The following is a 26794-nucleotide window of genomic DNA, read 5'->3' as shown; positions in this document are numbered from 1 at the left end:
ATTGCCATGATGTAGTCTCGCCCCTTTTGACATCAGATAAGTACCAGTCGCAAAAAAATTGCGTTCTAAAAGAATGCTACGAATCTCCAAACCTAGATTTGAATGCGATTAAGATACTTTAGCTCACTGTCAAAAGACGGCTCTGAATCCTACCTGTGCCTAATTCACATCGTATCCCGAGCATTCGTCATTAGCCAGAAGATGTGCCTTTTCCATGCTCGCATACTTTGTATCCTAGCTGTCACCACTTCGTGCACTTAAGCATGCACTCCCAGACACCCTTAGAGCATGTGGGGGTAGCGGTCTCGCTCACCAAAGAGATGCCCTCGACTCAGCGTTTCAGGCTCAGCCGGAGACCAGCTACAAAGTGACAAGGGGGTTGGTCGTTTGGTGCCCAGCTTTCACCGGTCGCAAGCAAGAAAATGGTTCGAAGTCAAAAGTTCACAAAACAAAACAAAGTTTATACAGCTAAGAGACGATACAGAGGAAGTTACAATCACTCATACGAGCACATACAAAGTCAGTTAAAATACATTGAACTCATGCAAAGTAACAGTCGACAGAGATTACAATTGTGGTGACACACACTACGCATATTTCCGCGCAACCTCTGCCTTTTTATCATCCGGTCGAGCGTAACATGGACGACGCACTGGTCTGCACAGCGCCACCGCTGCGACACCCGAGGCACGCGTCACCAACGGCGGCAACAAAAACAGGCTGCCCGCCTGGGAAGAGGGGCTGTTTTCCTTCCGCTACCGAGACGAGCGTAGCTTCGGTATATGCCTATATATGGTATGCCTATATATTGCATACCATGTCTATATATATATGCCTATATATGGGAATAAGTGTAGTACGGAGATGGTAACTTTCCCCCGCCCTTGCCCCTCACTCAACCCTCCTTTGCTTAACCAACGCGTACTGAGATGTACGTTGGATTTGGAAAGAGCTTGTGCCATGGTATTTACTGTACACAGATTTTTGGCCTCTTTGGCACATGTTTCTTTCTGTTCAAAATGGTGACTGCTTCGCCAATTTTTTTTGTACCTGTTGTTTCAAGGTTACCTTATGTAGTATTCGTGTCAAATCATTGTCCGGTGTACTAATATGTTCTCTTTGTGACCACAGCGTACTGAGATTTATGTTGGATTTGGAAAGATGATGTGCCATGGTATTTACTGTACATAGGTTTTTGGCCTGTTCAGTATCTGTTTTTTTTCTGTCCGAATTGGTGACTGTTTTGACTAATTTTTTTGCTCCTGTGGTTTAGAGATTACCTTATGCACTATTCGTGTCTGATATTGTCTGGTGTACAAATAAATTCTATTTGGTAGCTTCGGTATGCTCGTCCGGGCCGTCGCTAATGAACAGTTCTGTTTTATGTTGGGATCGTCCTTCGACAGAATGGCATCCCACATCTGTTGACCCGTACGCCGGCATCCTCCCATATCTGGTGACTCAGACAACGAACAATAACGCATCGCCGTCCATCAGCGTCCAATGACTTCGCAGATCAGGTGACCCGGATTACGGACAATAACTCACCCCACATCTGGTGACCCGGACGTCAGCACCGTCCCACATCTGATGACCCGTCGAGCCGAACCTTTTCCCTCAGCTGCGTTCCGTGATGGCTTACTGGCAGGACCCAGGCCACAACCCGCCGCTTCCGGCGTTCCGGCCTCAAGGCATCGGAGGGTGGTTCGCTCACTTCGAGGCTGCGATGTACCTAAACGGCATCACCATCAGCCGTCCAAACACGCAGTCCTCTGCGATATCCTCCCACCCGACCTGCTGCGCCGGAACGCCTGCCCTGCCGTGGACAGACGGCCGTACGACGTGTTACGCGCTGCCATTCTGGCGGACTTCGGCGTCTCCTACTTCCCGATGCCGCTCTACGACGCTACAGAACCGCTGTCGCCGCCGCCAGCAGCTGTCCCAGCGTCCCTGTCTCCCACGCACTCTTCGTCGGAACCCTGAGCACCTCGGCTACCCCCGGCCGCGTCCCCGCCACTCCTGCCTAGAATCTATGGCCCGGCCGTCCCTCTCCACGACACACGAGAGGCACATTCGGCCCCGTCCCCACCTCCTCGCCCGCTGCTGCCGCTATCGCCACAGATTCCTGACGACAAGGAACGCTCTGTAGCAGCAGGTATGTCGCGTTTTTCGTCACCTCCGTCTGGCTAGCCACAACACGCCTCTGCAGCGCTATCGCAGCCGTGGCCGGCGGATTCTCATGAGCTTTCGGCGCACCCGGCGCACCCAGCGCCTCCGGCCTTCCTCGCGGCCTCGGCCCTCCCGGCGGCCTCGGCTCTCCTGGTGCCCACGGCCCTCCCGATAGCCCCGGCCCTCCCGACGGCCCAGTCCCTACCGGCAGCTTCGCCACTCCAGGTGCCTCCGATTCCCGCTACCTCGCCGGCGTCCTCCTAACTGCACGGCTTGGCGCCACTCCCGCGGCCGCCCATCACGTTCAGGCCAATCGCTCCAAGGTTGGATGTGAGCGTGTCCCAGTAGCCCCATGCCACCCGCCACTGCCAAAACCCTGCCTGGAACCTCGCTGAGCCTGTGCCCCCCACCCCCTCTGGGTACCGGGCAGCTCGGCCCGGCGCCATCTGCGCTAATCTCGCGACCCGCAACACACCTAGCTCCCTGTGCTGCCCCACCCCTCAGGCGCCGGCCATCAGCTGTTACACCGGAATCACCGACACTGGGTCCACTTCGCAGGCTGTCTCATCTTCTTCACCTGCCAGTGCACGTCCCTCGTTGTGGCCGACCATAGTCGCCACTGCCGTGGTTGCACGCCTCGGTTCCGCGATACCACTATCCTGAACAAGTTCGGGTCTAAACTAAGCAGAGAAGTGTACGAGGTCTACTATATCAAGAAGGAATCCGGCTCGTGTGTCAGCAAAACCTCGGTAAACCTGTCTGATAAAGAGTATTCATATCTAGATTGCATGATGTCCCGTACACGCCTGTGCACAATGGTTACGTGATGATCGTTTGTCATATTACAATGTGATTACGATGACTCTATAAATGTGGCACACTGTTGTAATAAACCAGTTGAAGTTCCGCGCCCTGTCCTGTTAGTTTCTTCCTCGTCCCTTGTCTTTTTGCATGGTTTCAAGATGCATTCTACCGATAAAGCACAGCGCCACCGCTACATCACGCGACACGCGTCACCAACGGCAGCTACAAAAACAGGCTGCGCGGCTGGGAGGAGGGGCTGTTTTCCTTCCGAGACGAGCGTACCGTCGGTATGCTCGTCCGCTGCCGTCGCTAATAAGCAGTCATATTTTATGTTGGGATTCGTCCTTCGACAGATTGGCATCCCAAACAATTCAACAGAAGTTTTTGCGCCTAAAGTGCACTAACACAGTGAAACAAACAAAGCACAATTTGTCCACCGGGCACTGCGAAAGTCCGACAACCTGAGAAACACAAGGAAGCCTATCCGCAGGTTGGCGCGCGTTGCCTCGCTGGCCCGTGGCTGGTCTAGTGGTGTTCTCCCGGGAGTCGATCGGGAGCGCTTTTCTGAAGCTTACAAGGCGGCTCGGACTGCCAGACAGCGTTTTAAGCCCCTCATTTATAGGCGCGGTCCGCGTCTGTTCGTTCTTCGCGCCAAGGCAGGCGCGCACATACATGCAGTATCAACTGCGCAAAGTCCTCCTTGTCGCGCCGGGCGCGCGACCCCTTCAAGCAAGCTTGGAGACCGGGTTCCAAAAGCATCGAGGGCTTTCTCCTCTTGCGCCGTCGGTGACGCGAGGGGGCAAAGGGAGAGGGCACCAATTAGCACGGTCGAGGCTGCGACCTCTCCGTTGACAATGAGTAGAAATCACTCGGGCATTCTGGAAGAATCCACTGCGCCCGCGGCCATGTCTTTGTTGGCGCCGCGGCGGCGAGCATTACTGAAAGGGCAGAAGCACACGCAAGGCTACGCGTTCTCCGGGGTTCCTTCTCCGCTGCTTTTGTTTATTTTATAGCGCGCGACGATATGCTACGCGTTCTCCGGGGTTCCTTCTCCGCTGCTTTTGTTTATTTTATAGCGCGCGACGATTTCTTGCGCGCAGCTGCGTTTTTTTTTTATATGCGTCGAATTTTGTGACACTGCCCCTTTCTTTAAGAATATTCTGTAACAATATTCACAAAACACAAAATTCGTGCGCGCATGCTTGCGCTCACAAACCCAATGGCGAATGTTAAAATACACACTTCAATAAAATGATGTCTGCACGCACACAACACTTGACAATGGGCAAAATTCAATACAAGCCGTCACTCGGCAACACATTAAAACAACACAAACAGGGAGCATTCAAGTTCGAGGCATTCTTGCGCCTATACTTCCAGACTCGGCCTACACAGTGGACTCGGAACAGGACATCTTCTTTCAAGTTTTCGACCGCGATTTTGATTCTCTTTAGCACGCGACTCTGGTCGTTCCTCCTATCGCGAGCTGTGCTCTTCTTCCGTCTTTTACAGAGGCTTCTCTTCCGATCGCGGTTCTGAATCCGCTTTCTACTCGTACTCCTCTGTGTGTTTCTGCTCGGACTTCAAGCCCTTAATCTTTTCCTGCGAATTGCGCGTCTGTTGCGAACAGATTTTACGCGAGTTCGCTCATGACAGCTTCACTTCTCGTGTGTTTCTTCTTCTCGGCTTGCGTTCTTCTGTTCGCGCTTATGCTTCCACACTGAGCTCTTTCTGAAATCTGGGCTCGTTCGTCTCAGCTACTTTGTTCACGTTGCTGCGATGTTCCTGCAGCTTGCTTGCACCCGACTCAGCTGTTTTAAGCTTGGTTCTGTTTCGTGCTACTTCCTTCCTCATTGTTTTTCGGGGCAAGTCTGTTTCTTTTTCATTTGAATCATTGGAGAATAATTCTCGCGATGAAGCCGCTGGTTCAGTTCCCTTTTGTTCTTCGAGGACTGAGTTTTCTTCTCGGCCAGATGTTTTCTTCCTGGTCTTCTTGTTGACCTTACCTCGTGTTGCGTGCTGAGGGCACGGCTCATCAGAGGTTGTAGACGCATTCTCCTCACTTGCACTCAATTATTCTTGAATTCTTTCCTTCAGATGGTCACTTTCATTGTAGTCACAAAATTTCTTTCCTTCTACTGCACATTCGGCCTCCCCACAGCAAGAATTTGCCTCGCTTTCCTAATAGGGAAAGCCCTCCTCAATGCACGAGGGTTCCTGCTGAACAGATTCCGGTTTTTTCACTTGTAGCGCTCTCCGCAGCTACAGTGACGACAGAGCCCTCGTGCTCTTCGTAATTTGACCGCTCTTTCTCACGGTCACTACTGCAACAATCGGGCGTGCAGCACTGACTTCTAGGTGAAACTCCTGCTTTCTTCCTCAACTTCAGGAGCCTTCCTTAAGGTCCCCTCTGACTGAAGCGATAGGTTGGCCTGCTCCTCACTGCCTACTACCTCGGTAGTAGCCACACTCTCACTTTCCTGAGAAAGCGACAATCCGGTCTGGTCCTCAATCTCTTTAGTTTCGGCTGCAGGAACTGGCTGTTCGTCAACCGAACTCTGTCCTATAGAGCTAGTTACAGTCTCTTCTGTGGCTGCTAAAGAATCAGGCTCATTATTACTGCACATGTTCTCGACAGAGGCTGACAAACCAGACTCCATGTTCTCAGCCTTCGCTTGTGCTAGCGCCGCCGACTTTCCTGAAGACCTCTCGCCTACCGACCTTTCTTCCGTATTGGGAGTGACGGTCTTGTCAACCACACCGGTGGGCCATATCTCTGCGTCGTTCGGTTATCTCGCGCCCTTAATGTTCCATAGGATGAGGTCATACAACAGGCGCTCCAAGCTTAGTGCCGTCACTTCTCCGGTAAAGTACGGAGTGTTCACGTGTACTCTGGCTTCAGGCAACAGCTGAGCGGTAGCATCCACGATATACACAGGGCTGATCTCTCCAGTAAGTTCTTCATTGGCAAACAGTTCTCTTGCGATGAAAACGCCGGTGCTTCCTGTGCTTCTCAGAACAGAAACCGAATTTCCCCGAAATTTTCCATTCAGAACAGGCATTCCCTCAGAGATCATGATCTTATGCACGTAACTGTGCATAACACTGGATGTTTCTCCCAGTACATCTGTTCTACGCACTCGGCATTAAAGTCTTCCTTCTCGCTTTTGTACGAAGAGCCACAGAGATGCGATAGCTGTGGGACTGGCTTCCATCGACTTGCACACGCCGCAGCATTGTGTCCCTTATCTCCACACTTGAAACAGTCATTGTTTTGCTGGCTACGTTGCCACGGCAATCCGAGGCGTAGTGGGCTACCTTCCTGCACCGGTAGAATTTCGGCAGGGGCTCTGGCACTCTTCAGTTCCTGCCCCTTATTTTGCCTTGAGCTGTGAGCTGAAGCTCGCTCTTACTTCTCAGTTCATTATCCCTCATAACAGGAATCTCGTTACCTCGCTGAAGTTCTCTTCCTTGTTTCGTTTCGAATTTCACTGCCTCTGTTCCGGCACTTTTCCTTTCCTGAACACCGCAATAAAATCCAAGGTTCGACGGAAACCCGTCTGGTCGGGTATGTTCATGGCGGAAAATCTTCAAGCGCCGACCAATCGTTAAAAAAGATGGCGTTTCGGCCCCGGCTTACGGGGGCCTTGTTCGCAAAGAAAGAAAGACAGGAGTGAAGGTAAGTTATATAGGTTTTATGGTATGACGCAAGCAGAGGGAGTATATCGGGGGTAGATTGCCTTCGTTGCGATTAAGCGTGTTTGCCGTCGTCTGAATATAAAAAGGTTCTAGGTAAAGCCTTGTTGTCTTGCTCTTTTCTTTTCCGATTATCTTCGTGCCGTCCCAGTCCATGTCATGGCCCTCGGAGATAGCATGATCAGCCAGTGCGTTTGTTGCCACGCGCTTGTTCTTGACATCATTGTGGTGCTGCTGCAATCTTTTCCGAAAATCACCTGTTTCACCGATATAGAGATGCTCACAATCAGCGCAGGGAACCCTATACACGATGCCCTGAGCACAATACCGTGCTCTCTTCCTTTCTCTCTGCGCTTCTTCTTGCGCTTTCTTAGACACTGGAGCCATTTCTTTTCTCTCTCGGCGGCTTCTCTAGCCATTTCTCTCGGTCTCTCCTTTTCGTTTCGTTCTCTCTCTCTCCCTTCTATTTCCTGGTTCACCCAATCCGCAATCACGGATTCTTCCAGTCGCAGCTGACGAGCCAACTTAATAATATCTCTTAGATCCATTTTGGAATCCGAGCTGTTCAAGCCTCAAGCATAGCTTAACTTTGGGACCCGTATCCAACCGCTTATCTGCGGCACCTCACAATATCGCTCTGTGCTAACGTTCGTTTACGACCTCTTCATAAACTCCTTCCGACTCATTCTCCGTTATCTGAGCTCATAAAGCACCAAACGTACTATCGCGGACGCCAGAATATGTCACCGCTTCGTTAACTTCAGCGTGCACTCCCAGACACCCTTAGAGCGTGTGGGGGTAGCGGCTTCGGTCACTAAGGAGATGCCCTCGACTCAGCGTGGCAATCTCAGCCGGAGAGCAGCTACCAAGTGACAAGGGGGGTGGTCGTTTGGTGCCCAGCTTTCACCGGTCGCAAGCCAAAGAATAGGTCGGAACCAAACGTTCACAAACAAAACAGTTTATACAGTATATGACCATACAGAGATTGCACAATCACTCGTACGAGCACATGCAAAGTGATTTACAAATATAATGCAACTCATGTAATGTAACAATCGAGAGAGATTACAACTCAACAAAATTCTTCGCGCTAAAATGCGCTAACACAGAGAGAGACAAACAAGCAAAACAGTTTGTTCACCGGGCACTACGACAGTCCGACGTCGTGAGGAACACGACGGAGCCGATCCGCAGTTTGGCGCACGCTTCCTGGCTGGCCAGTGGCTGTTCGAGTGGTGTTCTCCCGGGGAGTCGACCGAGCGCGCTTCTCAGAAGCTTAAACAGGGCGGCTCGGGCTGACAGACAGCGGTTTAAGCCCCTCATTTATAGGCGCGGTCTGCGTCTGTTCATTCTTCGCGCCGACGCAGGCGCAAACATACACGAAGTATCAACTGTACAAGCTCCTTCTCTTTCTTGCGCCGGGCGCGTGAACAAATTGGTCAAGCTCGGAGACCGAGCTCCAGAAGCATCGAGGGCTTTCTCGTCTTGCGCTGCCGGCGACGCGAGGAAGAAAAGGGAGAGGGCACCACTTAGCACGGTCGAGGCTACGACCGCTCCCTCGACAATGAGAAGAAATCACTCGGGCCTTCTGGAAGAATCGACGGCGCCTGCGGCCATGTCCCCGATGGCGCTGCGCCCGGGAGGAATACGGAAAGGGCAGCGCAACACTCAAGGCCACGTGCTCTCCGGGGTTTCTTCGCTGTTTTTGTTTTATGTTACAGCGCGCTGGCGCGATAGGTTACGCCCATTGCCTTTTATTTTAATACCCCCCGAAATTTGTCACACTAGCCGATACCTAGAACGTAGCCAACCTGGGTTTCACAGCCTCGCAGATAACGCGGAGGATCAGAGTCGCTTCGGTTTATCTCCCATCATCGAGACAAGCTTTAATTACACTTCATGACGGTGATGGTAGTATGTTTTTGTAAAGCATATATATTTGTACAAGAAAATTGCGTTAAATGAACAAACAAGTTGTGAGGAGCAGAACCGGGATATTGTCACTGAGAAACGGTTGACGCAAGCAGGGCTGGTTTACTTGCTTTAATTAGATGCGCAAGACGTTAAAATGCGCAAGGCAGAAGGCAGCACGAGAGATGGTGAAGACGAAGCATCTAGCCCCGAGATGGCTCAAGGATTGCCGACTGCCAGGAAATGCAGTTTAGGCGCTGCATGGCGCCACTAGAGTAGTTAGTAGCGTAGCATTGCTCCCACTCTCTTGAAGACACCGACTCGGTGTGGTAGCAATTGCAGGCAGGACCGCAAGGGTAGTCGCACGTGTCTGGCGTGTGGTGCAGACACGCGCGAGGGGCTAGCGAACGTGATACGGCTTCATCCAAGCGACGTGGACAACTTCAGAGGTCGGCCGTCTAGAAGACCGAACTGTTCCTTGGGGGAGAACTTCGTAGGTAACTTGACTGAGCTGGCGGAGCACCTCGTAGGGGCCAAAGTATCTGCGTAGAAGCTTCTCAGAGCGTCCCCTCATGCGGATTGGGCTCCACACCCAGACTTGTTCGCCGGGCAGGTAACGCACATTTCGGTGGCGGAGGTTGTATCGCTGAGCGTCGTAAACTTGCTGGTGCCGGATGCGCTGTCGAGCGAGTTGGCGGGCGGCCTCAGCGTAACGAACAAATTGGGCAGCCCCCATAACAGAGGGGGTAGCGCTAGCTGGAAGCAGCACTGCATCGAGCATGGTTGTGGCTTCGCGACCATGTACTAAACGAAATGGAGTGAAGCGTGTCGTTTCCTGGACCGCAGTATTATAAGCAAAGGTGACGTAAGAGAGTATGGCGTCCCAGTTCCGGTGGTTCGCGTCGACATACATTGAAATCATGTCGGCGATCGTCTTGTTGAGCCGTTCGGTGAGGCCGTTCGTTTGAGGGTGGTAAGCGGTTGTTTTGCGGTGACTGGTGCCGCTTAGGCGCATAACCTCCTGCGTAAGGGCCGAGGTGAACGTTTTTCCCCTGTCAATTAAAACGATGGTGAGTGCACCGTGACGAAGCACAATGTTTTGAATGAAAAAGTTCGCAATTTCGTCAGCAGTACCACGGGGAAGAGCTTTAGTCTCACAGTATCGGCTGAGGTAGTCGATGGCGACCACAATGTAGCGGTTACCCAGAGAGGACTCCGGAAATGGGCCGAGTATGTCCATGCCAACTTAATAGAAGGGAACCTGAGGCGGATCAATAGGCTGGAGTAGGCCGGCTGGCTTAGTCGGCGGCGTCTTGCGACGCTGGCACTCACGGCAAGTTCTTACGTAACGTTTCACAACTGCAGGAACCCTTGGCCAGTAGTATTTTTGCCGTATTCGTGCCAAAGTTCGACAAAAACCAAGGTGACCAGAAGATAGGTCATCATGGCTCGCCTGCAGGACTTCGTCGCGAAGGGCCGTAGGCACGACGAGTTGATAGACAGCTTCTGTTGGACTGTAGTTTTTCTTATACAGGACGCCGTCACGTAAACAGAATGACGACAGTCCGCGCGAAAAGATTCGCGGGGGAGACTCAGCGCTTCCTTCTAGATACTCAATGAGGGGACGTAGTTCGCTGTCGTTCCTTTGGTGTTGAATGAGGATGGACGTGGAGATGGCACCAAGAAAAACAGAATCGTCGTCGGGGTCAGCTCGGTTGTTCTCGATAGGAGCACGAGACAAACAGTCGGCATCACTGTGCTTCCTACCAGACTTATAGACGATGGTGACATCGAATTCCTGAAGTCGAAGGCTCCAGCGTGCAAGCCGTCCCAAGGAATCTTTGAGGTTCGCCAGCCAACACAGCGAGCGGTGGTCGCTGACGACCCTGAAAGGGCGGCCATAAAGGTACGAGCGAAATTTTTTTACTGCCCACACAATGGCCAGGCATTCTTTTTCGGTGGTGGAATAGTTCGCCTCAGATCGTCACAAGGTGCGGCTCGCGTATGCGATTACGCGTTCGAGACCATCCTGCCTCTGCACAAGGACCGCACCGAGACCGATGTTGCTGGCGTCTGTGTGTAGTTCAGTGTCGGCTGACTCGTCGAAGTGTCCAAGGATGGGCATACTTTGGAGACGAGTGCGGAGGTCTTCAAAGGCTTGCTGTTGCTCCCGGCCCCAGAATAATGGTTCGAAATCTTTCGTGAGTCGCGTGAGGGGCTCAGCGATCTGGGAGAAGTTCTGCACAAAACGCCGATAATAGGCGCAGAGCCCCAGAAAGCGGCGCACACTGCGCTTATCGGTGGGCACAGGAAAAGCAGCTACGGCAGCAGCCTTATCGGGGTCTGGGCTAACCCCTTTAGCGCTAGCGATGTGGCCCAGAAACTTCCACTCTTCGAAAGCGGAGTGACACTTTTTCGGGCTTCAGGGAAAGACCGGCCGACCGAACTGCATCCCCAGGATTCTGGACCATGCGCCTCGAAAAACCGGTCGCGCCATCTCGCGACAGCCGGCGGCGCGGCGGCGCGTAACTCAATGGCGACGAAAAATAAAAATTGATATTTCGTCGCGCATAACAGTTAGAAATTAGCTCTCTCGCCGAGATGTTAAATGCATCTTAAAGTTTCATTTAGTCGAGTTTCATCGATGTAGCTTACATATTGCGTTTGCCATGAGCAATGATCTATGACAGCATGGAGCCTATGGCGAGGTCCTGAAAAATGCCCCACTTGACTTCAATTTATCGCTCACTACAGCCCTATTTTAAAATATATCGACAAGCTCTAGCAGGTTCACGTAGGGTAATGTCCTACCTTTAAGGAAGTATAAGGTATTTTACATTTCAATGGCGTAAAAGTTTTCCTGCGCTATTTCACTATTGATCATGCATCATCAGCTTTTTCATGAAACGTGTGGCGCCCTCTCTCGGTGCGTTGGAAAGGCACACGTCCCTGCTCGCGGCCGGGCTCGAGTAGAGGAGGCGGCTCGATTCCGGCCGTGCCCTGCTACAGTGTCCCTTCTTTGGTAGGTTGCTTTGGGAGGTTGAGCCTGCCGTACGAATGCGCAGTTTTATCAAAAGTGCCCCCATCGGAGGGAGGCTATGGCCAGGGGCTGCTACATAAAATGCTACAAGAAAGCATGTGCCTTCTATGAGGTATATAGAGGAAATTATAAGAAGACTCTTTTGCTTGACAGGTACATTTTTCATTAAGCGCGTACAGTGACCACACCGGCATAGGTGATAGTGGAATTGCGTACGCAATAACAGTGCAAAGCAATGAAGCTTCTAGGTACTTTCGTTCAAGCAGTGAAATTTGTAATTCCCGGACGCTCATACTTAGAGCTCACTCACCGATACTTGTATATGGTTCTTGCACTGTGCATTCAAAATTGTAAAATCGTGTCTTAATGTCTACATTTCAACACTCATGTTATTAGCCTCAATAGCAGAAAGCTCTTCCAATTTTTTGTCGATGTGGTGCAAGTGCAGCAAGGATGCGTTGAAGTGAATGTTGCATGTGTTGCACATAAGAGGCGGCAAACCTGATGCTGCGTTTTATGCCAGTAGGGTATTTGTCCAATGTAACAATTAGTAGTGTGGTAGTTCACATTTTTGTCTAGGTTGGTAATGTGCTTCTCACGATTTGATCGTTCGCCGTCGAGAAGGGGTTTACCATTGCTGTAATCGATGCAAGTTTCGGCAATTCTGTCAAAGATGTACGTGAAGGATGAACCGCTAACGAAGACTTCATAGAGTGGCATGCTGGGAACTATTCTGAAGAGTGTGCCATCAGTTCGGCAAGCCAGTAACTACGCCGTTACCCAGAGCAGCAATCAAGAGTCAAACTCTAGTTAAATGTTCTTGATTATAATTTAAATCTGCTAAGAAATGAACAGAAGTTATTGTCGGATAACACGATGTTTAAAAGATTACTGGTTTTCTCCTGTACGGTGACTCGGCGCTCCACCCAACCCGTTTGTGCAATGCGCCGCTAGCGCGTTTCATTAGCGACAGGACGCTACATGCTCGCGGCCCTGAATATGCAGTGAATTTACCGTGTTGCGAATATGTGCAACAATATCCATAAGCACTTTCGCACGAGTGGCGCGAACATATTTTTTTTTTGCATAAGTTCCAACCTACCCTCGTTTTTTTTTTTTTCTGCCGCTCTCCTATCTACTTTTCGCTATCCTCTCTCTTTGCTTTTAATTCCACCGGTTGCAGTTCCAGTGCTTGAGGGATTATTAGATAGCAATCGCTGGGCCGGCAACATTTTTAGCTTCCTTTTTGTATTCTCGTCAGTTGTTGTTGCCTCTGCAGCTGTTGGCAAACAACTACTTCTTGGATGTGTGACTCCCGGGGAGTTAGCGCGGCTTTTTAAGCGCACAAACCGCGGGAGTCAGAAGAGGGAGCCGTTTCCACGGAACGATCCAGCGACTTTTAAATGTGCCATGCATCTCCATGTTCCTGGTGCTGGCTCCCTTCCCCTGTCGAGCGGACGGAGAGAATTTCAAGCCGTGGAGAGAAGGGGTTGGGGGGCGATGAAAGAACAACTTAAACCGCGAAGAAAAGTTCGGAAAACCTGAAATAGCTTCAAGCCATGAAGAAAAGAGCCACCGAGAGCCCGGCGATCCTTCCATTGTTATAAACCGGACCCCCCTTCCAACGCGTACACGAGCGCCCGCGCGCTGATGCCGACATCTAGCACGGACGCCTCACCTAGGCTTGCTGGCGTCTCCAGCAGTGCGCATGCGCAGACCGGTTTCGGCTTAAGCTAAGAGCGCGGACGCTGAGCGCGTACGCCCAGGAAGGGCCATTCGAGTTGGCGCCTCTAGGCCTTTTTTGGGGTGGGATGACTGTCTTTGAAGTGGCACAGGAGGCCTCCGATAATGATGTCCGGCTTGTGTGTAGTTTGCATCCCTTCCTTTCTGAGAACACTGGCCAAGGTTTCGCAGACACCCTTTACGTACTAACTGCATACGCGTTTTTGCCACCAGCGTGTCCTTAGCATAAGCATATCGAGTTGTTTTCGTTGCATCCTTTTAAGTTTTAGATGATACATCGAGTGAAGAATCTTGGGTATCCATTGCCTAGAAATGTTTTCTTTTGCTGATGATGAGTTTTAATGGCGCACTGGCAACCTCGCACCAAGCGCAATGGGTTGAAGTGTTTTCTTCAACACAATGTTAGGTGGAAGACCATTTTCCGAGCACTTCAACTCAAAGAAACCAAGCGCCAGGCTTCGAGAAAACTTCTACCCATTGGAAATCAGTGGGTACACGGCGACACTGCGGAATGAATCACACACCGTCCTCGAGCCGCATGCTCAAAGCGATGTGTCATTGCTGTTGTCGCTGATTTTAAAACAAATATGCAAGAATTGGGAATCGCCTTAACCAAAACTTGCTTGAATTCCACCCTACACTTAGGGCACAATTTTCAGCACTGTTCCTCCCAAAAAGGCTACGGGAACAAGACGCACAACACGCAGCATCAAACGGATGAAGAACGTGGAGAGGCGGTAACGGAAAGGGCCAAGGATGATTTGAGCAGGTGCATAGGTACGGAGAAATTCTTTTTCAAGAGCTACACGGGCAGCCGGTAGCAGGGTGGTAAGAGGGAGGAAGAAAAGGACAGTGGGGAGGGGTCTCCTGCTGTGCCTTTGCCTGCCTTTCTTGTTTTTTCTCCTTTTACTTTTCCTCGAATCGTGGAGCGCAGTCCATGGTTGCTTTTTGGATGCGCTGTGTTTCTGTTCCCTATGGTGCGAAGCACGAGCTGCACGACATAGTCGGCGCCTCTGCGAAAACGGCCCGGAAAGGTGATGGACGCACTCTTGCCTCCAGGCTGTCACAAAAAAAAAACTTACAACCGCTAATGTGTCAGTCCTGGCAAAGGGTTTCTCCACACGCAGACAAAAATCTCCCAAAAAAGACATCAGAATTTCTGCAGAAGATTCTTTACTGCCTTCCGCCAAACTAAGGAATTCCACCAGCCTTGTTAAAAGCACAGCGCATGGTACAGGTAGACAGTGCCACCAAAATCAATTTCGGACGAGTTAGCGTGGTTACGCCAGTTGCAACTAGGAGTGCTAGCACTTCGGCTTTCAGTGCTGTTTCAGTGTTCGGTTCCGTTTTGCATAGATGCAGCTGATGAATACGACGATATCCAAAATACAGCGCAAGAGACTGGTATTTTATGACGCAGAATGTTCGGCTGCGGCGGTGTGGCAGTCGACGGCGGCAAAAAAGCGCTCCGCTGCCGCCGACGCCGGCGAATCGCCCGGAAGAACGCTCCATGCGGGCCACGCTTAACGCAGTAACCAGCAAAACGTATGCGTTCTCGCCGCCTCGGGTTCGAAACTCACTCGCGGCCGTAAAACATTTTCGATTATTTTATTTCAGGTCAAGTAAATTTAAGACATACAAAGAGGCCACGTCGAAATCCAAATTGAAGCCTCAGTGCTGCAATGAAAAATGCCTTTGTTCGCGTCTCCGCGGGTTCGACTCCCATTCGTGGATATTTGTGATTGCCTTTTCTGCCTCTTTTTTTCTATGCTCGGGACGGAGTGGACATACATAGGCAAGAGATAATTTTTCTAGGCTCTCAACCTCCGGATTAGTGCTTGCGCACTTATAGCTGCCGATGGAATAATTTTAGACAGCCCGAAGGACAGCTCAAAGAAAGCATTTGTAGAAATTCGCGTACCGGGCATGGCTACGACTTGAGGTGAGAACGTATCTATAGCATGAATGATTAGAGCTGCATTGATAGAGCATGCTGCTAGCGGTGGTGAAAAGGAAGAAGCGGATAGTTTGAGCGGCCATCGCCCCTCACGCTCTCCTAACAACGTACCTTAATTCCCTGATCCTTATGAACGATATATATATATGCTGTATTCCTTGTTGTAACGAGGCTAGGTGTAAAGAGGCTTGTTGTAAATCTAGTTTTGACGAGGCTGAAAACGAAGCAATCGAAGTTAGTTTCTTTTCGAGCTGAACGATTCGCGGATGAGTTGTCGTCACGTATGATGCTATCGAAATGAACTGCTGACGTAGCGGTGACATTTTTCTTATTTTAAAGTTCTATAATTTACCTATTACTGAGCGTAGTTCATTAGGACGTGGTTGCATCTGAGCCCTGACAACCTGAATGTGTTCAGCGGAAAAAGGGAAAAACAAATTATTACAGCTTTCAGTATATTTGAGTTTCTTGAAGGAATGTTTCGACTCAGAGAGTCAAGGAAAACTATGTTATCACGACATGAATTTTATTTGATCAAGAGCCGACTAAAATTACATGTTGCAGTTGAAACGATTTCATCTGTAAGAGTGAAGACTCGGAGCGGGTGGTAGGCCCTTGGGGAAGAATTACATCTCCAGTTAGCATCAGCAAGCAAGCCATTTAAATATATTGAAATAGTTCATAGTAACCGTTTTAATCACAGGTGGGTACTAGGAAGGAAACCAATAAAAGAAGGCGTTTTTCGCTTCTTTCAGATTTAGTAGGAATGTACTCGTATACTAAACCGTAAGCACCGACCAGAAAGACATGTAACCAGTAACGTTTTTTGGTTCTTACGTTTTCCGCTTCGGTTCTATTTTATGCATTATTTGGGCTTGGTATTTGTTATTGCGCGTTTCTCTTAGTTTTATGGCACGGCTGTGCCTTGAAGCTTCTACTTTATCACCGCGCTTTTCTTTGGCGCGCCGGGCATCTTCCCGGGCGTTTGCTAGGAGCATGCTTTGTTTGAGTCGTTTATTGTTCGTAACTATTTCTTTTTGTCTTCTTAATGCTGCATATTCACAGGCTAAGTGTACTTAGCTGTGACGGTTACGGGTCTTCTCATGTGTGCATAACTTTAACCGAAAGTTTGTCTTTATGTTGATTTGTATCTGCTGAGCTGTTGATTTTCTGTTAATCGTCCATGACTCCCATGATTTTTATGGAAAAGCCTAATGTCTATACGGCACTCTTGTAATAAAAGGAAGTTGGTGCTGCATGTGTGTGGTGTAGTCTTCGCTGCAGCATGTCTCTCCACGATGGCGATGCTGTAGGACTGGAAGATATATTTCCAGCATGTGTAGAATTATTTGGTGATCCTAAACATCTTCACAAAAACAGCGCGTACGAAAGTGCGGATGGCAAGGGCACGCTGCATGCTATGATCCCGTCAATATAGTTGTTTAAAAATACACAGACATACTATCGGTTAGCAAAAGACAAAAACCAACGCAAATTTGGCTGCGGCACAATGAAAGACATTTAAAACTAAAAAAAAACCTCTCATTTACGGCAAACGTTATCACGACTGCGGCTTTCAAAACCACTGAAGGATTTGTTAGGCTTTTTTCTGGGTGCTGTACAAAGTGACACTGAAAGGCACGCACTAACGGTGCTACTGTTCCCTAGTCAAAGGTGATTCGGCCAAGTCCGGGAAATCAGCTTCGAAGGCGCAGCAAAGGTGTCTACATTGGTGGAAGGGGTGGGTGGACAATTTTCAATTCTCAGAAAATAAGAATGGTTTAGCCGGGGCGAACACATGTGCATGTGCATGGAAGAAACTCACGCCGGAAGTGAAAACGTTTTGCATTCCATACGTGAAAGGCGTGAGCGAGACGCTGGCACGCATTCTCGGTATAGAAGGGTGCTAACAACGCACAGTCTATTGAGTGGCTTTACGACTACCACCATCGGACGCCTTCTCCCCCCCCCCCCCCCCAAACGGCCGTCACCCAAAAGAAAGGGCCCAAGAGGTTGCATACCAAATGTCCTGCTCGGTCTTCCCGGAATCGTACATAGGGGAAACGAAGAACTTCGCCGAAATAATGAGGCAACACAAAGCGGACGTCCGACAAATGAACCGTGACCGCAGCGCTGCGGCCGAACACTGCGAGGCATGCGACCACCGAATGGACGTTGACGGCACTAATGTACTGGAAACCGAAGCTAACCCGCACAGGAGGCTTCTACTTGAGTCGTGGCACATCCAACAGACAGCGAAGAATGTTAATCGCTCCCTGGGGACACTTCTCGCTTCTTACATCCATGGTTTGCAGCCACTGACCCGGATGTCTTCAACACGAGGGCTTAAAAAGCCGAGGTTCGAACCATCCGAAGGTTTGTCGACAGCCCGGCGCCGAGATGCGGCGATTTCCCTGTTAATCCCCGTCAGCAGGAAGCGTGCATGGCGAGGCAAGCGGGCGTAGACCGGCGAAGGCAAAGACCGAGCCAGAGGAAAGGAGCCAAGACGTTTTCCCGAAACCACCCGCCCCCCTTCGCCCGTCTAAGGAAACCACCGCAGTGATAGCGTAGCATAGCGCATGGTCAGCGCGGACGCGGCAAGCAGACGCCGCGTCTAAGCCGCGACGGCGTCGAAGTCAGAGGATGGGGCATACCAACGGGTCCCGAGAAGCGGGCCTGCTTAACGAAACGCTGAAGCGTGTTCAGAGGCAGCAACGACAGGCTGGCGCCTCTTTCCAGATTTTGCGGGGACGCCTGTCAACAGTCGTCCCGAAGACGAGTAGTCTACTACTCGCAGCGGTAGCGATCGGTTGAATATCGGTAATTGGCGTAAAGCTGGGAGCCGCATGGGGATGTTTTGATGTATTTTCATATGTTTCTCTTTTTGCTTTTTAAGGGAGAGAGTTTGAGTAATACTGTGGAAGAATGGGGCGTGGCACGTAAACATGTTGGCCCAAGCATTTCGAGGGTTCATTCCCGGAATTACATTTTCTTATAGCAATTTAGGTGTGCTGTGTATTTCAGGGAGAGGGTTTGCACCTTGCCGAAATTGGAGGGCGTGCCATGAAGTTTGTAAACCAATGATGGGTTAGTTTGCTGTTGATTTGGCGATGCAAGTGGTGGGCCGGAATTCTAGGTATTTAAAACCAGGGTCCGGAGCCATGGGAGATCGTTCTGAGCTAGATTTAGATCCCTTGCATCTTCGGCGGTGCCAATGAAGGTTTTCCCTTAGCCAGTTTCATGTAACCGCCATCGCCCCCCATACACCTTGCCCTCGTCTCCCGCATCCTTTAAGCTCCTCAGGACCTGGCTGTCTCGCTAGTGTCTGTCATCAGCTGCATCTGGTTAGCCAGTTCCCTGCGTCCATTGACTTTCTTCTGCTGAAGTTTTGATGTACCACCTGGTCGAGAGAGTCATTGCCAAAACGGTAAGTAACAACCTTCCCAAGCCATTTCTTTAAGCACCTCGGTCCATGTTACGTTTTGTGTTTGTTTGCATGTCCTGATTACACAATTCAGGGCGGTCTGTAGAACTTGTTGGTAATATTTTTTTTAATTCCTACAGCATGACAAGCGTAGAGCTTACATGCGTGTGCAATCACTGTGGATTTTGGTTTGTGTGGAAGGATTGTCACGGAAATTCAGTGTGGGGTCATCGTTTCGATTAAAGAAGATAAGAGGCTTAGGCAGAATTCGACACAACCACTAGGTTGCGAACCAAACGCGCTCGAGGCCACAAGCACACTTTGGTGTTTTGGGGAAAGGAAATGGCGCAGTATCGGTCTCGCATATCGGAGGACACCTGAACCGCGCCGTAAGGGAAGGGATAAAGGGGGGAGTGAAAGAAGAAAGGAAGAAAGAGGTGCCGTAGTGGAGGGCTCCGGAATAATTTCGACCACCTGGGGATCTTTAACGTGCGCTGACATCGCACAGCATACGGGCGCCTTAGCGTTTTTCCTCCTTAAAAACGCAGCCGCCGCGGTCGGGTTCGAACCCGGGAACTCCGGCTCAGTAGTCGAGCGCCCTAACCACTGAGCCACCGCGGCGGGTAATGATCTGGGAACAAGAACAAACAATGGACGCGTCTTCGTTTGGAGCTATCCACGAGGGCCACGATTAAACATTAATTCTTTCGCATTCTATGATTTCACAAGCAGTCTTCAGTGTCCTCAAAATTTCTTCGTTTTTTTTCTGACATATAACTGCGAATTTGTAAAGATAATACTTGTACATAGTTCCTGACCACTCTCCCTCCTATAGTTTATGGCTATAGTTATTTTATTTCTCTAATCTGCCTGATATCCCTTTATTTGCGCTGCCCCAGCTCAGGTGCTCGCAGCAGGAAAAATCTTTCCCTTCTTTTCTTTTTATTATTTGGATAAAATCGCCGCTACTACTACTACATAGAATTGCCACCCATCACAGTTAGCATTCGACATTGCACATGCGACACGTGACACGCAGCCGCGGTGGCTGAGTGGTTATGGCGCTCGGCTGCTGGCCCGAAAGATGCGGGTTCGATCCCGGCCTCGGCGGTCGAATTTCGATGCAGGTGAAATTCGAGAGCCCCGTGTACTATGCGTTGTCGATGCATGTTAAAGAACCCCAGGTGGTCGAAATTTCCCAAGCCCTTCACTACGGCGTCTCTCATAGCCTGGGTCGGTTTGGGGCGTTAAACCCCCCTAAAACAACGACCATAAAAAATGTACACAACGACCGGTCGTTCATGTTTATAGCATGCAAACAGCTTAAGGCCCTTGCTTACATGGTGCTAATTTCGGTTTACGTAGTGCTCTCATATTTTTTTAGGTAAAATTACAACATTTGGCCAGAAAAAAGCAGTACAGGGAGACGTCGGAGCAAATGTATTAAAGGCACTGCAGATAATTTAGCGAAGCTTAAAGAGATAACATGCAAAGGTCCGAATAATGCAGAAATACAGCAGGAGCCTTCTGCTGGACATAATATTTCTGAAGTACGTAATTAACAAGTAGCGCTATCTCTCTTGTTATTCATAACTTTAGCTCGACATTTTCAACATAAATGTAGACCAAGTGAGGACTTTATTTACTAATGTACGCATGCCAGTGTTACCGGATACGTTGTCATTCACAAGTAGACATGATGCAAAGCATGCAAGGCGAGCGAATTAAAGAGGAATCGCTCGTGGGCGATGTAAAACGGTATAGCATACCTACTGACAGAGGAGTGAAGCGGCAAGATTTGACACATAAAAAAAAAACCTGCAGCTGGTTCGCTTTCCCATCTCGAGGAATAAAAATAAGCGCACAACAATATGTTTGGATAGAACAGATGACAACCTAAACCTTGCAAGTGCAGAATATTTGCAGCGCGCGCATTTGTTTCTTCAAGCTTTCCTTAGCATTAGCTGAGCGACTCTGAATACCAGGTGTTACCTGGAAGACGTTTCAAAAATATGCGTTTTGGCTTTAAAATATGGCTTTTACGGCACAGTATTACCAGTGTGAATTGTTTCCGCTGAATCGTTTTAACTATTCAGCTGGTTAACTAGATTTTAATAATTAACTTTTAACAATTGCAGTTAGGCGCTTAGTCGTAATTTTAGATTTGTAGCCGGTAGTTAGTAATAGCCATATAAGTTTTTAGAATTTCCAAAACATGGTTACCTTTGGCCATATGGATCGACAAAATTTGGCTGTTTCGACTAGTTACGCGCACTGGAAAGGTTTCATTGCTTGCATGCTTTCGAAAGCGCATGTATTTTGGCGCTAACTGGTTCTTGAAAATTGGCTTTTGAGGAGAGGAAATGACACAGTAACTGTCCCGCCTATCTCGGCGGGCACCCGAATTGCACCGTAAGGGAAGAGATGAATGAGGGAGTTAAAGAAGAAAGGAACAAATAGGTGCCGTTGTGGAGGGCTCCAGAATAATTTCGACCAACTAGGGATCTTCAAAGTGCAGTGATATTGCACAGCGCATGGGTGCCTTTTGCGTTTCGCCTCCATAGAAGCGCAGCCGCTGCGGTTGAGTGCCAACCCGGGTACTCCGGCTCAGCAGATGAGCACCTTAACCACTGAGCCATCGCATGATGTAGCCAAATTTTGTCGAGCCACTGCGATGAGGGTAATCGCGTTTTCGAAATTCTAAAAACTGATACGGATATTAGTAACCTACCTCTAATTGCAACTAGGCGCCTAACTAATAGTTAAAAGTTAATATCAGAATTAGTAAACCAGCTTCCTCCCGGTTTACTGCCTGTTAACTACTGGGTAACTACCGGTTAGCTACAGTTTGCGGGCACTGGTATACTATGCCGCAAAATCCATATTTTAAAAGCGAAAGCTTTTCCTGCTTTCGTCGGAGCGATTTCGCCGTCACCTCACGTTTGATCTTGAACGCAGAAGTACTTGTATTTGGGCGTGTTGGTTCATATCTTTTCAGGTGGACACAGGGGCGCAACAAAAACACACGGACATAGAAGTAGACAGGGACGAGCGCTTACTATCAACAGGCTTTATTTGACATAGACCGTTAATATACTTTCGCCTACCCAAGCGCCACTGTGCGAATCACAAGCACGTGGGTAACAGAAAACACCAAAAGAAATCGAAAAGAGGCGATTACAGAAATTTATCTAAGAAAACCGTTTCAGATCGGCGAAGCATTACAGACGAATCACTGATGCAGTTATCTCCTTTTTTTCTGATGTAATAGGCTTCCACCAGTTCCCGTTCAATCTGATCGCGGCTTCTCAACAATACTCTACAGTCAGATAATCGGGGAAAACAGGCGACCTTAGTCTTCTTAGTGCATTCTTGGCAATGGTCCGGGAGATGGGAGCCTGTCTTCTTTAAAGAATTTTTGTGCTCCAGAAGGCGCTGGTTGAGGCAGCGTCCAGTTTGCCCAACGTAAACCTTCCCGCAAGTGAGCGGAAACTCATACACAACTCCTTTTTTGCAGGTTACGTGGGGCTTACGGTGTTTTACGCCACACTTTTGCCGTTTTTCTTTTCTTCTTATGCGTGCGCACAGACCGGACAACTTTCGCGGAGCAGAAAAAACAACTTCTACTCCGTACTTCTTGGCCACCTTCTTGATGTTGTGGGAAGTTCTGTGTACGTATGGTACCACCTCCGGCCTTGAACACTTCGTTGGGTCTTTCGCGTTGCTCTGCTTGCTGCCCTTCAATTTTTTGACCAAGGACTGCGTCACAGCAAGAATGAGGGAATCAGGGAAGCCTGCCTTTTCCTGCATCGGGCTCTTTGCTTTGTGTTCAGCCTTCACCTACCCATGCTCCCCTGCTCATCGCAAGCATTGTGGCCACGACCTGCCGAGCCAGGCTTCTTGGGTTCTACCAGCGAAAAGGCCTCATTCCAAGTGAGGTCACTGGCCTGTTCGGTCTTTTCAAACCGTCCTTCGGTCATGCCAAAAGAGTATGCAAGATCCTCCGGTCCGAACTATGGAACCAAGTGAGGTTACTTCAAGACCTTCTACGTGCGGCATGCTATGCCCAAAACCAGGAGTGGCTCGCGGGCATCAGACACCGCCAGTTCATGAAGCTCGCAGTCCAGACAACGGAAGTTTGGTGGAAGTGCTCCATCAACCAGGCGATAAGACGCCTGGAAGAATTGAGGAAAGTCAAGATGAAGGCACCGGAACGCCAAGATGTGCTAGTCTTGGGAGGAGCCGAAGTACCGGAAGAGTTTGCGTCCGTCCTAAAGGAGGGGCCGAAATTCAGCGTCCCAGCCATTCTCAAGCCTCACGAATGGCTGTCCCTGAACCGACGACTTGCCAACAGAACGGAGCAAGAAAACCAGGAAAGGTGCCTCCTGGACGGCATCGACACCATCACGAGGTCAGTCAGTAATAGGAGTACTCCAAACCACCGATCCGATCCCACCGCAAGGGTTGTTGCTTTTTTCAAAGCCAATTCGCTCGAGCTTATGGAGGCAGACAAAGAAAGCGGTTTCGTCATTATTCCGTCAGGCCTTTTCAACGAAAAGGCAGTTGAAGCCGTCACCAAGTCTTTTAAGACAGTGGAAGTGAAAAAATCTTCAGTGAAGAAAAGTGCCATGTCACTCTGCGAGGAACTTCAACTGCACAGACTAGCCGACGCCATTGGGAAGGCTGAAGGGAATTGTTTATCGGTTTTTTTCACCGCAAAAACCCACAAGAGCGGCATTCCTTTTCGGACCATAGTTAGCGAAAAGGGCACATGGCAAAAGGAAGTCAGCCAGTTCCTGCTCAAGCACCTCAGGACACTGCAAGATGCGGACCCTTATGCCACTAAGAACTCTGATGAAGTGATAGCCTTTGTTCAGTCTGCGAGGAATATTAAGACCGGTTTCTCAATCGATGTTAAGGATCTTTTCTATTCTATTCCACACCAGCCCCTGTTCACCGCGGTGCGTGATTGTATAGATAGAAATGGTATCACCGCGTTTCAAAATGCCACTGGTTTGAACGTGGACAATTTCATGTCATTACTAGAGCTTTACCTGAATGCCACTTTTATTGAATTTAATGATCGTACCTATCTTCAAAAGCAAGGTATTTGCATAGGCTCTTGCGTAGCCCCGGTTCTTTCTACTATTTTTTAATCGCAAGTTGACCGCTCTTTGAGTGAAATTTTTGACTCAGACCGTATAGCTCATGTCTTCAGATATGTAGATGACTACCTGGTTCTGTTGAAGGAAAGTGATTTTAGTTTTGACGAGGCCGTAGCTGATGTTTTAGATACGTTTGGTAGGAAAGGCATGGGACTCACCTTTACCCATGAAAAGCCAAGCAGTGATAACCAACTGCAGTTTTTAGATATCAACTTAACATTTAACCCTTCACATGTTTGCTGGCGATATTGTCCGCGTGCAAAGAAAGATTTGCTGCCATTTCATTCTAATCATTCTAAGACGATCAAAAGGGCTATCGCTTTACAATGTCTTTCATCGGCACTAACAAAGTCCTGTCACCACGCTGTGTACGCTGGCTTCTTGTCACAGGTCTCAAGGCTGGAAAAGGCAGGCTTCCCTGATTCCCTCATTCTTGCTGTGACGCAGTCCTTGGTCAAAAAATTGAAGGGCAGCAAGCAGAGCAACGCGAAAGACCCAACGAAGTGTTCAAGGCCGGAGGTGGTACCATACGTACACAGAACTTCCCACAACATCAAGAAGGTGGCCAAGAAGTACGGAGTAGAAGTTGTTTTTTCTGCTCCGCGAAAGTTGTCCGGTCTGTGCGCACGCATAAGAAGAAAAGAAAAACGGCAAGAGTGTGGCGTAAAACACCGTAAGCCCCACGTAACCTGCAAAAAAGGAGTTGTGTATGAGTTCCCGCTCACTTGCGGGAAGGTTTACGTTGGGCAAACTGGACGCTGCCTCAACCAGCGCCTTCTGGAGCACAAAAATTCTTTAAAGAAGACAGGCTCCCATCTCCCGGACCATTGCCAAGAATGCACTAAGAAGACTAAGGTCGCCTGTTTTCCCCGATTATCTGACTGTAGAGTATTGTTGAGAAGCCGCGATCAGATTGAACGGGAACTGGTGGAAGCCTATTACATCAGAAAAAAAGGAGATAACTGCATCAGTGATTCGTCTGTAATGCTTCGCCGATCTGAAACGGTTTTCTTAGATAAATTTCTGTAATCGCCTCTTTTCGATTTCTTTTGGTGTTTTCTGTTACCCACGTGCTTGTGATTCGCACAGTGGCGCTTGGGTAGGCGAAAGTATATTAACGGTCTATGTCAAATAAAGCCTGTTGATAGTAAGCGCTCGTCCCTGTCTACTTCTATGTCCGTGTGTTTTTGTTGCGCCCCTGTGTCCACCTGAAAAGAAAATGATCTTGAACGTCCTTGCTGCGCCGCTGCCATAGCAACCCAGCAAGTGACTTCGCCGCGCCGCCAAGCCTAGTCTTCGCCGTCTCTGCGCAGGGGCTCCACAGCCGTGCAGGTAGTGCTTTCAAATACGTGAAAAGGTATGTTTGGCGCATCGCAGCTCCAGCTGCCGCTGAGCGAGTTCTTACAACGTGAAAAAGCAATGCTTGCTTTCCGATCCCTCATAGTTATGTCACACCCAAAAATAATTGTGGAAGCTCCTTCATCACGCTTTTCCATAAGCCGTATAATATTTCCATGCGTTTTGGTTTATGGTTTATCGTCCCAAAGCGACTCAGGCTATGAGGAATGCCGTAGTGAAAGACTCCGGAAATTTCGACCAGCTGAGGTTCTTTAACATGCACTGAAATCGAACAGTACACGGACCACTAGCATTTCGCCTGCATCAAAATCCAAGCGCTCCATAACGATCGCAAAGTACAACATTGATGACTTGACTACACAATTCCTCATTGCGGCAGCACTATGAGCAGTACTTTTGAACAAAGAAAAGAAATCGCGCTGAAATTAAGAAATTTGGGGAACACTTAGCTCCGCCTTGTTGGTATGATGCTATAGCATTAACAGGTCTTTTCTGCGGCTTGGTGTCCTCTGCATATTTTGTATTCGAAATTTCAGGCTATTTCGCATGGTCTCATGACGTAACATTTAGCCCGGCGAGCAATGAGCACTCGACCGTATAACCAGCCAACAGCCACCCGCTAGTGCACCTCCCATCTCGGACATGTGACGGCGCTTGGTCATGTCACCAGGTATCGTAATCTAGTATCTTAACCCCGCTCAGCCACAGCGTTTAATGCCGGGATGCATGAGGCATTTTTACGGCGTGAGGCCGGCGATTTTCACCCGATGGTGAGCGCCGCCACCAATGTGGACCTACCAGATAATTTTCGCACGTCGTCCGACGACGGTTGAAGAGGCGGCGGCTGACGCGAGCGAATAGGTGCGCAGAAAGCCCGCTCTTTTCCGATATGACTGCTTGCGCACGTCGCCGTCGACGAGGCCGCCATGGCCGACGAGCACGTGGCGACTTGGGGGGCGGGCATGGAAACGTGACTGTCTTGAAGATAAACGATTCATCAAGCATAGCATGCCTTTTTTTTATGGGGACATGAATTACTGTCGTATGAAAATGGGCGCGCGCGTTTCCTCAAGGCCGGTGGAAGAAAACCACGCGCGCAAAAAGCCTGTGTTGTCTCGAGCGTGTGGTTCTCGATATCTGGACATGTTCATGCGGAGTAATGTGATGAAAAAAAATCCGAGGGATCTGGTTGCATGTTACATTCTCGAATTTCCTGTTTACATTATCCCTACGTCATAAGACAGGACGGTGATCAGCCATGGAGCTTAAAAGCTTCACATCCTGAGCCGGCCCTCGCCCTCCTAACCAAGCCAAACTTGCGACAAGCCAAGTGGGAGCTCCGCGTTTTTGCGCCACTGCATGCAATGGACTCTACCGTGGCGCGCGCGCGCACACCCACACACTCAGCCCAACACACACACACACATGCAGAAAAAGGCAGTGAACTAGGGCGCCAGAAAGTCACGTGCATGCAGGTTCAATTCCTATACAAGCGCATCCCGAAAATGGTTACACGTTTAAATGGT

General features: G+C 49.5%; 1 protein-coding gene across 1 annotated transcript; it reads left to right on the top strand.

Annotated features, from left to right (window-relative positions):
- Positions 1–22561: 22561 nt before the first annotated feature.
- LOC144134618 (uncharacterized) lies at positions 22562–24770 on the top strand. The gene is made up of 2 exons (XM_077667495.1): positions 22562–23155; positions 24300–24770. Exons 1-2 carry the CDS (start codon positions 22854–22856, stop codon positions 24349–24351), a joined length of 354 nt encoding a protein of 117 aa, XP_077523621.1. The 5' UTR covers positions 22562–22853; the 3' UTR covers positions 24352–24770.
- Positions 24771–26794: the final 2024 nt, after the last annotated feature.

Source organism: Amblyomma americanum, chromosome 5 (genome assembly GCF_052857255.1).
Source record: "Amblyomma americanum isolate KBUSLIRL-KWMA chromosome 5, ASM5285725v1, whole genome shotgun sequence".
NCBI lineage: Eukaryota > Metazoa > Arthropoda > Arachnida > Ixodida > Ixodidae > Amblyomma > Amblyomma americanum.
The sequence above is the reverse complement of the archived record's forward strand: the minus strand, read 5'-3'. Positions and strand labels throughout refer to the sequence as shown.

What these genes read in the sequence shown, in the direction of transcription:
- LOC144134618 (XM_077667495.1), top strand. Translation starts at nt 22,854, where the DNA reads ATGAAGCTCGCAGTCCAGACAACGGAAGTTTGGTGGAAGTGCTCCATC. An exon ending in GGCATCGACACCATCACGAG is followed by an intron (nt 23,156 to 24,299) that starts GTCAGTCAGTAA and finishes TTCTTGTCACAG; the next exon opens with GTCTCAAGGCTGGAAAAGGC.